General features: G+C 32.9%; 1 protein-coding gene across 3 annotated transcripts in view; it reads right to left on the bottom strand.

The window, feature by feature from the left end:
- The window catches only part of LOC118196559 (TGF-beta receptor type-1-like), a 632,361-nt gene that overhangs the window by 51,755 nt on the left and 565,193 nt on the right, over positions 1-15,413 (bottom strand). For all 3 annotated transcript variants that reach the window (XM_085814074.1, XM_085814073.1, XM_085814072.1), the window contains one exon: positions 13,757-13,899. In XM_085814074.1, the coding sequence (XP_085670200.1) occupies positions 13,757-13,899 (143 nt within the window). The remainder of the gene's footprint in view (positions 1-13,756; positions 13,900-15,413) is intronic.

Here is a 15,413-nt window from a genome sequence, read left to right as displayed (position 1 = left end):
GTATAAATGTTATAGAAGCTTAGTCATAAGGCACAAAATGCGGGAGTTCCGTTCACACCTGCGAGACAGAGTCTAAGCCTTAGCCAATTAGAGAAGCTAAATGTGCGTATGCACGGATGTGTCTACAGCTTTCCCGCTCCACAGGTTTCGCACGTTCGCTCCGATTGGTCAACTCTTATACCAAGTCGGCATAAAGATGGAAACTTCGAACTTTATGCCCAAACTCTTAAACCAGTTTTTGTGGCACCATAATTAAAAAATATATATATATTCATTTTGACAACTCGCGAATCGAAGTTAACGACTTCTTTACGTAAGGGCAGAATAAAGGACTCTTTTTCCCAAACGGATAGTAAAATGGATGGAGAAGAGAATTTTTCGTGACGTTACACGCATGTACGTAGCTCGCGAGTAGTCTCAGAATGTTGAAACTTTGTATATGGGGTGCTATAACATGTGGTTGTGCACCTTTCTTTTAATGCGCCGCATCACTCTGTTCGGCGAGCTCAGATTTTTTTTCTTATATGTTGGTAAATTTAGCATTTTTTACTTTAAGAGTGATTGAATTATATTGTTCTTATGATCCGGTTAATGCTCTTTTTTGCCTTTAGTTAATCTGCGTGCAATAGCTGTAGAACTGTCAACAATTTCAAAGTTGTTTAAAGTTCCACTAAGCTTAACGTAGTCTCCATTTTGAAATTCTTAGTAGAACAGTGAATTGTGCACCAACTTCAATGTCTTTTTGCTGATTGGGACCAAATATAAACTCTCAATTTTGTGAACCGAAAATCTATCTTCCTCCCCGATACCCGAATTACTTGATTTTTACGTACAAACTCTAATTTTAATTGCCAAAATTGTTTTAAGTGTATTTTAATGTTTCACATTTTTCTGTATTTTTCAATTTTTAATAAAGATATTTTGAGGTTTTTATGTACTTTTGCCTTGCCGCAAAGTGAGAACTGAATTCACTGAATGAGAAATATATCTCTAATGAAAGTCAACGAAATAAGTTTGAATGGAATGCGGCAAAAGATGTGTATAATTTAATAGGTCGTGCAGGGAAGTTATGTGGTGGCCACACCAGAATTTTAAATTTTAACAAATCATGCAACTATGGTAAAACGGATTAAAACCAAGAGGACTTATAAGCAAAAATAATGTAAATAATTATCTAGAGTAAGGAGAAGTTTAACATGAAACTACTTCCAAAAAGTAACACGCCGTCCAACACAAAACACGCTTAACATGAAAATTCGAAACAGTTAGATATCTCTTACAAAAATGGTGCAGGTAAACATCAGGATTCAAAGCAAGTCTTTAAATTATTCTACGGATCTATTGTCACGAGAGACTAGGGGAACAAAACAGAAGAGAACTGGATTGCAAACAAAGTCTTATGATAAGCAATCAAAATGAGTTGGGCTCATTTAAAACTCATTTATAAATGTCAGGGCTACAGACGCCCTTTCCACTCCTTCTACCGGTTACAGCAATCCACTTTCTCCAACTCAGCAATCAGATAAATTAGAATACAGATCTATCTACAAAGCCTCTGCAGTTCTGGCCCAAATTCGAAATGCCTTGGAAGGTTTATGCGAGCGCGTATCGCAAAAAGAACGCAACGAATGAATGAGCTATGCGAGATTTTCATGGTTGGTAATTTATCACGATTAAGAAGCAGAAAATTTGTTATCTGATAAACAAATTACGCGGAAATAAAATGAAATGTGTAAAAAAGCAATCAGAAATGAATTCGAGGAAAAATAACGTTTTCAAATTATACACTATTATAAAACACAGAAATTTAAAATAATAGTTTAGTATCGGCTCAGAAACTCTTTCCGAGTTTGTTTACCGTTTGTGTATATGTGCATCAGGATCTCGTTGTGCATCAGCAGTTGAAGTGGCAATGAATAAATTCGAATAAAACATGGATTAAGTCTGGAAGCAATACGAAGTCTGTCTCTCTGAAGATAAATTATTTCTAATACATTTATCAGAAATGGTTGATTTAAAGAATACCATGGAACAGATGTTCCCAGAACCCCAAACTTGTTGAACCACGAGGTTATTTGCAAGCAGGGAACATGAACAATTAGTAATGCCCTGGACGGGGCTTGGACCTGGATCTCTCGAATAGGCGCCGAGTGTGCTACTGTTACACCACGAAGGCACGCTGAAGGAAGGAGATAATACCTTATATACTCCCCCTACGGCGACTGGGGATTAGGGGATCCAATCGACAAATCATGGCGGTGACAAAATTATCGTCTACTACCTTTTGGTTCGGGCGCCACGGTAGAGTCATTAGGTTTTCTGAATCAGGAGACGTGAAAATGTGCAATGGCCTCGCTGGAATTCGAACCTGAACCTCTCGAATACGCACCGATTGTGCTACCGTTACACCACAAAGGCATGCTGAAAGCAGGGATAAAATACCTTATAAACTTTCACGCTATAAAAAGTCAACTCACGTTAGCACTGTCACTGTAGTCAGTCATCTAAGAAATGGTTTCATAACTTAGCTGAGAAAACATGCAGAATCACAGTGAAATGTCCATAGTCTGTCAATCAAAGTACATAATCTATACATTTAAATGGTATTTTCTCTCTCCTTTCTACATGTCTTTGTGATGTAATGGTTAGCACACTCGGAGCGTATTCGAGAGGTCCAGGTTCTAGTCCCGGCGAGAACATTGCTCACTTTTCAAGTCTCCAGCATCAAAGTAACCTAATGACTCTACAGTGGCGCCCAAACTAAAAGGTGATTGATGATGATTCTTCACTATAAGGATTTGGCGATTGGGTCTCCGAATCCTCAGACGTCCTTTAAAAAGGGAAGTATATTAGGTAAGGTATTTTCTCCCTCCTTTCTGTATACCTTCGTAGTGTACCGGTAGCCCACTCGGCGCGTATTCGAGAGGTCCTGGTTCGAGTCCTGGCAAGGGCACTGCTCAATTTTCACGTCTCCAGCATCAAAATAACTTAATGTTTGTACAAATTACAAAGATAATTAGCACAGAAAATCATATTTATAAGGGAATAAAAATAAATTAGTTATTCGGCTCGGCATAAAAAATTAGAAAAAATTAAATTGGGGGGAGGGAGGGTTAGAGACACCCCACCAACACATTTTATTTCAACATTTAAAGCAGCAAAACTTACTTTGAGTTCCATAGATTTTAAGAGAATCTAGCAAAGTTTTTCCCATTTGTATTAAATACAGAACATACACCATTAACCATTTTCTTGTGAAGTATCAAGTAGTATTTCATGTGAAGTATCAAGTACTATTTCATGTGAAGTAGACTAGATGAATCAATGTTCAACTAGAGCGATGATAAGATTAATACAAAAATATACAAAACATTATAACTTTAGATACACCTTAAAATCGATATTTCACAATATAAAAATCATAAGAATCTTTCCATTATTGTTCATATTAATTAAGAAAGCTCAGTGCATTTCTAGAGATAAAAAGTAATCTTTTTTCTTCAGCAGTAAATAATTTTTTCGTGTGCACAGAATACATGAACGTTTAGGAAAATTTTATACTCTATAAAAAAATAAAACACAGATAATGGGACTCCAATTCGACAAAAATTCTCTAAGATATTCATAAGCCATAAACAAACTGAAGAGCAATATATCTACGCTTGTACGTAACAGAATATCATACTTTAGATATATTTATCAATTCTTCAATATATGAAGAATTGATAAATATAATCAATTCAATATAATCAGAAAAATCTTTCATTTAACATTCATATTAACAAGAAAGCTCAGTGTATTTTTGAATGGAATGATCTTCTAATTTAATAATAATTTATTAATAATAAATAATTTAATAATAAATAATTGTTCTTGTGTGCTTAAAATAAAATTATATTTAGAAAAATTTTATATTCCTCATAAAATGCAAAATACAAAATATGTGAGTTCACCAAATATTACCGCCTTGTCATATTTAAAGAAATTAAACAACGAAGGATCTGCAGGAATGTATGTATGTTTCCCGCATTGCGAAAAAACTAGGATACCAAGAGCCATCAAATTTTGAATAACGTAGTCGCTCACCCAAATACAGGCACCTGGAAGCAGCCCGAATATTAAATTTTGAATTTGTTTTATTATCTTTCATATTTTTTAAACTTTAACGAATTTTTGATTAACAAACTCTACGATTTCAAAGCGAGTAAATGCAACACTGTACGGAAAAGAAAACCCCATTTTTATCTCCAGCGCGAGACTGTGCATCGGAAATTATAAAGATATGCCCTTTTTAAATGTTTTTAGCCCAAAGGGATGTTAACCCAAAAACTCTTGAAATATTTTTGTAAATACAAATAATAATAATAAAAAAAAAAAAAAAAAAGGCGTAATGTAAAATCTAAAAGCTTTCAGATTTTTTCTTTTGTATAGTTTATTATCCGCACATCTTCATGAGAATATGAAGTAATAATAACTAAAATAATTTTAGCGCAAATTACTCGTGTGAACGTTTTCTCGGCATACGAGTTGTTACATACACACTAGTAAATCACCAAAACATATTACTGAATGGCATTTAAGGCGAGGGGGGATTTATCCTTCAAATTGTTGTAATTTATTTATTAGTCGCCCCATCAAAGTTATTACGAAATGACGTCAAATACCGAAAACAGTAGTTACAAAATGACGTTAAATATCGAAAATAGTAACTATAAAATGACGTTAAATATCGAAAACAGTAATTACAAAATGACGTCAAATATCAAAATAGTAATTACAAAACGTCATCAGATACCGAAATTGAATATCTCGGTTAATTTTTGCTCTCGAGAGTCGTATTTTTTGTATTGTATTTTTTATAAGGAGTGTAACATTTTCTTAAATACTGGAAGTGGAGAAACGTTTAAAAAGTTACGATTTCGCAATTTTTATAAAACTGATATTTAACAATTTAAAAAGTGCTTAAATATGAAAATATGCGCGATTTAAATTTTTTTTTTTGTAGCTGGAAGCAGTGTGTCTAATACGACCAACAGCTGAGAAAAAAAAGCTCGAATAAGAAATTTTGTGGACACTGTATATATGTGTACACACACACGCATACAGAAAAGTACATGCGCAGTGTGTTGCTTAATTGTTTTTAAATTTGCTTAACAATTGCTATTCATATCTTTAACTGCAGGAAATAACACTCCTCAGTTATCCAAAACAAATTTCATTCAGATCAAAGGGTTACTATTGAAAATCGAAAAAATGCAACATAAGAACTTGCTGTAGGCGCACAAATTAAGTAATTTCCCATATGGTTAACCTCCATTTCAGAAACAGTTAACTTCAAAAAGCATCTAGCTTTAAAATACGAGGGCGGGGTCTGTCGGTTTTTGATATAAAAGATGGCGTCATTGATGACAATGACAAATCACACATCCATATAATGATTACATATGACTGAGAAAAATAAATGAAACGTAGGGGGTGAATGATGAAAATGCATACAATGCTGGCATATTTTTACGTCATGTAAAAATACCAAAAACATCTAATCAGCTGCTGAAATTTAGACTCTATAAAAGCACAGCAGGCTATACAGAAATGGTAAAAAAGTAAATCCTCTCTCGGGATCACATCTCTTAAAAACAACCTCTGAAACCTGACCCATATTTCTGAGGCTATAGAATAACGTCGGTATGGAACGTTACATCTCTTAAAAACAACCTCTGAAAACTGACCCATATTTCTGAGGCTATAGAATAACGTCGGTATGGAACGTTACCTCTCTAAAGGGACCAGCTTCATAGAAGACTAAAATAATGTGGAACTTCAAAAGGTCGTCTTAGAAATAATAATTCGCTGTATTAAAACAAGTTGTTTAAAATAGAACAGGTAGTTTCTTCAATTATAGTAGCTGTCACATTTCGCTAAAAATATTTTTTAAAAAATAAAATCTGAAAGGCTTCAGATTTTAAATTACGTTCAAAGGGGCTGTTACCTTTATTTATTAAGTATCATATTCTTCGCACTTTAACCATAAAACTGAGTTCAAGAGCAATATCGCAAAATAATTTTAAATTGAGTATATCTTTGGAATTTCCGATACACAGTCTCGCGCGCTGGAGATAAAAAAAGGTTTTTTCTGTACAACGCTGCCATTGCTCGCTTTGAAATCCTTCAGTTTGTTAATCAAAAATTCGTTAAAGTTTTACAAAATATGAAATCGATAATAAAACAAATTCCAAATTTCAAATTTGGGCTTCCAGATGCCCATATTTTCAGTAGGATTATACGTCATTCAAAATTGGATGGCTCTAGGTACCGTTGTTTTATCACAATGCGAGAAATATACATACATTTATGCAGATTTTTCGTTATTTAATTTCTTCAAATATAATGCAGGACTCTAACATTTGGTGGCAACAATTTGGAAACTGAAACGGAGGTTTATAGTGATTCGACGCAAAATCGCAAAACGAAAACAACAGTCCTTCAGGGACAAAGCCCCTTTGGACTAATAAACAGTATATTAAACTTGTGACAAAATTAAATTAAATGACTTCGAAATTCAAGGTGATTTGGAACTTTGTCAATTCGGATACATTTATTTTAGTAAAATACGCACACTATTCGCTTGTAGTTTTGGAAATACAGAGTTCATGATTAACAAGATCTTCCGTAAATCTTGAAATTTCTGCGCATATTTTTTAGACGATTTTCATTGTCAGAAATACTTTACCTAAAATTTTTGTGGTTTAAATGTTCCATTTGATAACCCTTATTCTTCACTATCGTTCTACACCCTAATTTCCTAGATAATAATGCTTTTTTTTTTAGTATCAGAAGAGGAAATTTATTCCATTTCTCTTGAACAGCTTTCCCAAGTCCAAGAACGGTTGTAGGACGACCTCTGGACAATCCGCTTTTTAAAAGTCCGAAAGCACAAAAATCCGTAGATGATACGTTAGGAGATTTAGTAGGGATACAATTGAACGATATATGGCTTGATACACTTTTTTTTTTTTTTTTTTTTTTTTTTTAAGGAAATAAATAGTGGATTTTGAGGTGCGCTGCTTCTTATATCAAAAAACCATTAAAAACAATCATAAACCTCTTTGAAAAATTTCTTCACATTCTCTGAACCATGTTCTAAGGCTTTTTTTTTCTTCTCTTTGATGATAATAAATGGACTTCTTTTTATAGCAGTCATTTAAATATACTTAAGATTCATCTATTGTGACTACTGTCCGCGAATAATTGTTTCTCATAGAGAATTCTGCAGTGCGTTCTACTTTCGGCGACATGTTGTGGAGAAAGGCGATGCACATTACGTTTTTTCGCCTTTTTAAGATTCAAATCAGCATTAAACACTTTGTTTGCAGGCGACACTGAGCATTTTGATGATTATTCAAGTGTTCTTTGATTTCGAAGTTTCTTTTAACATTAAATTCTACCTTTGCAACATTCGAAAGATTCCGTTTTTCCCTTGGATATGTATTTTGAACAATTTTTCTCCTGGAAGTCAAACTTTTTTTTTACCTTTCTTGTTGACAATATTATCTATATTGCTTTAGATACCGAAAAATCATGGCTTTCACAGCATATTTCAATAACTAAACACGAATAATTTTCTTGGGAAAGAGCACAAACATAGCCTTCCATCTATTGCTTCTTTGAAAACGCAATTTTGCATGAAAAGAAAATTGTCAAATAGCAGACGGTAATTTATGCTTTCAGAAATATACATGCAGTTAATTTTTTTTCCAAGAAAGGTGATTATTTTTTTATAGCGAAGCAAATTCGTCTAAAAATGTGCGAACTGCCTTAGTACTTATTTGTACGTGTTCTACAGCTAAGCTTTAGAAAATGTTATGGTCTTTATCTATACACAAAAAGAATTTAATATTGGAGTATCATGAACTGTACTTAACATTACTTTTTCTGGTATCTACCAATAAATCGTTAAAATCTTCGATTATAAAAAACTATATTCCCATACCTCTAAGCAGATTTTTTGTTTTGGATGGAAAACAGGCAGTGTAGAAAACTGATTAGAATATAGAAACTAGACTAGAATGTTTGGAAACTTAATGTATTTATATTTATTTCAATGTCATAAAATTTAATATTAATCACATAGTTTGTTTATTGAGAATCTGAAAAAAAAAAAAAAAATCTAAGAATAATAAGTAACTCTGCATTATCCATTTGTATATGCGTTTGAAATGTATGAATAACACAGAGAAACTTTTATAACTGTCATCAGAATTAAAGATTTTTTTAAAATTTAGATTCCAGTTTTATAAATAACATAGGCCCACCAGCGGCCGAGCGGTAAAGTCGCTGAGCACTGGTAGTTCGATCCGAGGTTCGAATCCCGCGAACGGGCTGGCTGCATGGGTGTTTTCGTGGTTTTCCCCATGTGTAACGTGTATACGAACTAGTTTCCCTTAGAAAGTCCTCCACGAAGGCATCCCCCCTTAGGCAGATAGCGCTAGTGTGTTTCGCCATAGTTAAATACACCACCACCACACACCACACCACCATAAATAACATAGGTACAATAATAATTCATCTTTTAATTTTTAAAATTATTCAGGTGTTATTTTTTATTGCTGAATGCATGGACATTTATTAGCTAATAAACGAAAAATATATAAAATATTTATAATAGTGAACGTTTCAGTTATCTTCCTTACATTTTTCTTAGAACACAGGCATATTTATTCTTTCAACTCACTTACATTAAATTAACCAACATACTTACCTTAAATCTCTTATTCGCAAGAAAATAATTATACTCAAAACCCTCGCGGAGACCACTATCGTAAAATGACTACCTCTGAAAGTGAGCAATTTATCGGAGAATATTATATAAACACTGGTAGTTTCCTGAGACCCTTTATAGTGAATCGACGCAAAATGCCAAAAGGAAATTAATAGCCCAATATTCTTTTGGGCTTAGGGAAAGAAAAAAAAGAAAAAGAAAGAAGAGAAAAGAAAATCTGAAAGCTTTCAGATTTTATATCTAACATTTTGTGTTACCTTTAGTTATTAAACATTATATTCTTCGCACTTTAACCATATAAAATTCAATTCGATAGTAACATCACAAAATATTTAAAAACAGCAAAACAATATATCTTTAGAACTTCCGATACAAAGTCTCGCGCGCTGGAGATAAAAATGTTTTTTTTCCCCGTACAGTGTTGCCATTGCTCGCTTTGAAATCGTTGAGTTTACTAATGAAAAATTCGTTAATGTTTTAAAAAAATTTGAAATAGATAATAAAAAAAAATTTAAATTCAAAGTTCAGGCTTCCAAGTGTCCATGTTCGGTATGAAGACTACGTTATTAAAAATTTGATGGCTCTAGGTACCGTTGTTTTTTCACAATGCGAGAAACGCTCATACATTCATGCAGATTCTTTCTTATTTAGCTTCTTTAAATAAAACATGGTGATAATATTTGGTGGCAACAGTTTGAAAAGTGGACCAAGGCAAAAAATGAAACGACACAAAATGCCGTTTTGAGATCAACAGCCCTTTGGGCTAAAAAGTCGACCCCCCCCCCCGAGGATGGAGCCTGCTTCTAGAATTGCGGATGGTCGCGATTAGAGATAGTTTGTTCACTACACTTTAATAAGCAAATTTAACCCTAATTTTATATCGTTTTACTACAACTTTTTATTGCTTTCAGAAACGATAATTCCATTTGTTTGAAAGCATAAATAAAGCTAAAAACTGGTGTTACGCACTATAAACAAAAATTAAGATTCAAATAAATTCGTATTTTGTATATACCTAAAAATCAACTTTCTGCTTAAAATAAGTTATCGAAAGAAAATAACTGAATAAGAAAATAACTGAAAATCAGAAGCTAAGCCAAGCGATAACTGATGAAAGTTTGCTGTCTCAAAAAGCGGCTTTTCGAGGAACCGATGAAACGGGAAAAATGGAATCGATGAGGGATGGCAGAGGATGTGTCTGCAGAATTTTGACCAAAGAATGAATGAATGAATTAGGAAAAGATGAATTAGCCCTAAGCTTTTTTAATTATAACTAAAAGTTCGTTCTCTCCCTTGGAAAATGAAGTTACATAAAATGATTCTTCATCTGTTACAATAGCAGAAAATATATAAACATCAGACATTATAACATTATTATTGCCGATATTAAAAAAGCGTAGACATTTACTAACATATTCGTTTCACAGCCACTTACTTCCCAAAACAAAACAAGCTGCAATAATACAACGAGAAACAAAACACTAGCGCCATAATTATCTGATCAGCCCTTGAACGAACTGCTGTAACAAAAAGCAAGAGCCAACGATATTCCAAGAATTAAGTCTCTTCAATTACGTGACAGAAATCAATTCCCTTTTCTTGCAACTATCTCTGCTCCTCCTCCACCTACGCTCGTCCGTCAGGTGCGCGCACTCTTTTCATTGGATGCAGCAAACTATGGCACTACGATTGGTTGAATACACCTGTCAACATGAACTGAAAGGTGGAGTCTCTTGAATAGGACATTGTTCTTAGTGGCTACAGCTCCTCAACAATTCGTTCATAGTTCGGCCTTTTACTAAGAATTCACTTTCATGGATGTTTGGGATTCTACACACAGTGCATAAATTTACTTGCAGATGGCATAAAGGCCAAACAATAGTTAAAACAACGCGAGCTACAGTTAAGATATATCAGTTTTAAAAGAAATAACACTGTTAAAAAAATCTGAAAGGTTTCAGATTTTAAATTACGTCCAACGGGGTGTTATTTTAACATTTTATGTGTTACCTTTATTTACTAAATAGCATATTCTTCACACTTAAAATTCAGTTCAAGAGCAATGTCGCAAAATAATTTTAAATTGAGCATATCTTTAGAATTTCCGATACACAGTCTCACTCGCTGAAGATAAAAATGTTTTTTCAGTATAACGTTGCCATTGCTCGCTTTGAAATCCTTCAGTTTGTTAATCAAAAATTCGTTAAAGTTTTGCAAAATATGAAATCGATAATAAAACAAATTCCAAATATAAAATTTGGGATGCCCATATTCGCAGCAGGCTCTAGGTACCGTTGGTTTTTCACAATGTCAGAAACATAAAACATTCATGCAGATTCTTCATTATTTAATTTTTTCAAATATAATACAGGGCGATAATATTGGGTGGCAACAGTTGAAAAAAGAAACGGACATTCAAAGTGATTCGTCGCAAAATCGACACGAAACAAAAACAACATTTCCTCAGGGACAAAGCCCCTTTGCACTAACAACATTTAAAATGTTTGTTACTCTTTTTGCTACCCATATCATAAATTTCGAGATTAAAACAGCAACAATTTAAAAACAGCGTCATCGTAGGAGAATTCTAACTTATCTATTGATACGAAGAAGAATGGGAAAAAATGTACCGAAACGACAAACTAAGATGAGAATTTAAAATCCTTATTTTCGAAATGACACACACAAAATGGAATTTTCATTAAATAAAAAGACAGCGTTATTTCGTTTATTTATTATCAAATGATAATCTAATTACAAAAAATAAACTAGTTTTAAAGAGGCAGCTTCAGAAATTTAATAATATTTTTAAACGAAAATTCTTTTAAAATGATTCTTTTGAAAATTATTTTGAAACGGAAAATGAACATTTCTCTTCACATCTCAGCCAATTATTCCATAAATGCAGTTAAATGCAAGATAGTTAACGAAAAAATAAAAACCTTAATTCTGGTTGCGATAAACAACGAAGATAAAAGGGAAGAACAGAAATGTTAACAAGTATTTACATAAACCACTTAGCCGAAATAAAAACTGCAAGTATTGATAACAATTGCACTTTTTTTGCAATAATCTCTATCTTTTATCTACTACAGTTGTTTTACAGCCATGTTAGATATATAACGAAAATGTAGATAAGAAACAAAACGGAATTTGTAGATGATGAGTCGACTACATCAGGATCAAGCACAAATACGACGGATTATTTATATAATATTAAATAAGCCTCTATTAATGAAATTAGTTAAATGAAAATTAACGTAACAAATAAATACTATGGTTAAACTTCATATACTTCGCAACATCACAATTAAACTAACAATTAAAAAAAGTTTTTTTTTTTTTTTTTTTTTTAAAAGAAAGTTTTCAGATTTTATATTACACATAAAGGGGCCTTTTTTTTTTTTTTTTTTTTTTTTTTTTTTTTTTTTTTTTCAATTTATACACATATACACGTTTCCAGAGCATTTGGGGTAAAACTATTTTAAAACAGCATATCTTTATAATTTCCAATGGACGATATCGCGTGCTAGAGATAAAACTTCTTTTTCCGTACAGTGTTGCCACTACTCGCTTTGAAATCATCGATTTTTTTTTAAAAACATTTATTAAAACTTTACAAAATATGAAATAGATAATAGAACAAATTCGAAATTCAAAATTCGTGGTTCCAGGTTTGGTTAAAGGACTACGTTATTCAAAATTTGATAGCTCTAGGTACTGTTGTTTTTTCACAATGTGCAAAACATTCATTCAGATTTTTCATTATTTAGTTTCTTTAAATATAATACATGGCGATTATATTTGGTAGCAACAATTTGGAAAGCAACGCTTTTACTGATTCGACGCAAAATTCCGGTGCTACACTAATAGTCCTTCTGGGCTCTAACGTCTACTAGGGCTCAATTCTCCCCCCCCTCCATATACAGTTTTGTTCCATTCTTTTTAGTCTACAGATGCAATAATAATAATAATAATAAGGAAGAAAATCCCCGGATCTGAATGAAAAAAATAATCTTTCTAATTTGGCGTACGGTAAACTAAACTCATCTAAATCTAATTTCTATTTGATTCAAAAAACTGATCTCATCAAAAATTCCAAATTTCGAAACGCGCCAATCTGTAAAATTCATGTATATCTTAGAAAATTTTCAATAAAAAACTCTAATTTTATGCAGGTGGGTCTAGAAAACATTTACTTTAAGATGATATTAAAAATTTTAAAGGTTACGATTCAAAATTATTTTCCAGTTTTTTTTAAATATTTAAAAATAAAAATTAAAAAAATAAATCATAATGCGCGAACTATATTTATATTAAGCCCAAATTTCGAATTCTGGAGGAAAGAACCAATTAAATTTAATAAAAAAAGATATATTGATATATACGTATGTATCAAATTATATTTTAAAATGGAAGAGTTATAATTTTGAGAGATAATTTTTTAAAAACTACTCGTACGATTTTTACAAATCTTGGCAGGGTGGCATAATTGGAGTCGTAAAATCGAAACATGGAAAAAAAAAAAAAAAAAAAAAAAAAGGCATGTCATTTTAGAAAAAGCCCTATTTTGTGACAAAATACCTACATTAGAACAATGCTATATATATATATATATATCTAATACATATACTAAGTCGCGCTTTCGAGACATGAAAAAAAAAAAAAAAAAAAGTTTAATTTCGTCAATCAGCCCAGTAAAACGAAACATATAGAACTGCCCCCCTCCCCCCACAGTGTGCCACAGTTTGAGAACCGGTGAGCTAGAGTCAATAAATATTTTTGAAGATCTAGAAGCAGTATTCCGTACAGAATAACAACAACAATTATTATATATTCAAATATTAAATACAATAAATATTATATATTCAAATATAAAATTTAAAAATTATTAAGGAAAGAAACAAAGCATTTCTTATCTGATAAACTGTAGAATAAGGAGCGAGTGTTAACAAAAAAATGATACAAATAACATACCATAAGGCGGAGAGATTGTTGGTTCGAGATCTTTGTTGCAGTAGTCATGGTAACAGCAAAGAGCGCTCGTCGTTGCCCGATTTGTCTTGTTCCGGCAGAGGAAAGGTTTGTTTGGAGGTAACCATTGTGTCCTGTTCAAGCATCTGAAACAAAAAGCATTTCTTTAAACACTTCAATCATCTGAAACAAAAAGTATATTTCTTTTAAGCACACAACCTTAATCATTAAGAAATAAACACTACATGCGATATCAATAACTTTTACTTTTTTAGCGGTGAAGAAAGATAATACACTACATGTAAGTCAGGATCTTTCAGGGCTTTCGGCATAAGTTCGAAAAATTTCAAAATACACTACATGATAATACACTAGATGTATGCCAGGATCTTTCAGGGCTTTCGGCGTAAGTTGAAAAAAAAAAAAAAAAAAAAAAAAAAATGGCAAAATATAGGCCCTCCTTTTTGGCTTAAAAATTCCTGTGTTTGGGTCACGCAAAATATTCTGCGGTTATGGATGATAAATGCAAATGAAGTAGTACAAACTCTTACGAAAATTTCATTGAATCTCATAAGCATTATTTTGTTCTATGTTGTTTTTTCCAACTCTTCAGCAGCTGGAAAATTCCTTTTTAAAAAAAAGTCATTAGGTTTATTTGTAAAAAAAGTTATCGAGGTGCTGTTTGACAGTCTACAAAGAAGGGACTTCCAGGTTGTTCAGAGAATTCTGAAGAGGCCTGATGAGATGAAAGTGCAAGAGGGCAAGGTCTAGTAAATACGAAGAGTGACATAAAACAAGTTACCCATACTCAAGAAGTTGTGGAGACATTAGGATTTTTTTTTGGGGGGGGGAGTATGGGAAACATGAAGAAAAATGAGCAATTCCCACGCCGGGTGTCGAACCTTGAGCTCTCGAATATGCGCCGAGTGTGCTACCGTTACACCACGAAAGCCTGCTTACCTTACATACAGTCCCTTTTAAGGGGCGACTGGGCATTAAAGAACCCAATCGGTAAATCCAGGTCGTGAAGAATCATCATCCACCATCTTTTAGTTCGGGCGCCACTGTAGATTCATTAGGATATTTTGAAGAAGAAGACATGAAAAATGAGCAACGCCCTCACCCAGACTTGAACTTGGACCTCACCAATACGCACCGAGTGTGCTAGCGTTACACCACGAAGATATGTAGAAAAGAGGGAGAAAATTTGTCTGACATTCATCGAAATGTGGGGCCAAGCACTGTCACGATGGAAGAGAATACTTCGAATATTGGTTAGTTCTGAACGCTTTGCTTCGATGTCTGCTTTTAAATCTGCCATTTGGAAAGAGTATTTTTCCGAATTTATGGTCTACAATTCCTTTGTAGTCCCACCATACAAAAAGCATGCAGCACCCTTCTGGAAGATTCTTTTCAGTTACCCCGTGATCATTTTCTTGTATAATATCCACTTCTAATCTCCAGTAATGAGGCGTTTCAAAAAAGAATCTTTCTTTTTTAATTATTTCAATTAATACTGAAAGGGTCTTAGCCGAGAAGGGATATCAGTATCGAAACGGCATTTTGCGTTGAATCATTTAAATGCGATGTATAATTTTTCAGAATGTTGCCACCAAATATTATCGCTCTATATTATATTTAAAAAAACTAAAAAAATGAA

The sequence above is a fragment of the Stegodyphus dumicola genome, chromosome 3 (genome assembly GCF_044657685.1).
Source record: "Stegodyphus dumicola isolate Sdum_Otavi_A_Nest chromosome 3, ASM4465768v1".
NCBI classification, from domain to species: Eukaryota; Metazoa; Arthropoda; class Arachnida; order Araneae; family Eresidae; genus Stegodyphus; species Stegodyphus dumicola.
Note: the sequence above shows the minus strand (reverse complement) of the source record. Positions and strands in the feature narration are given on the sequence as shown.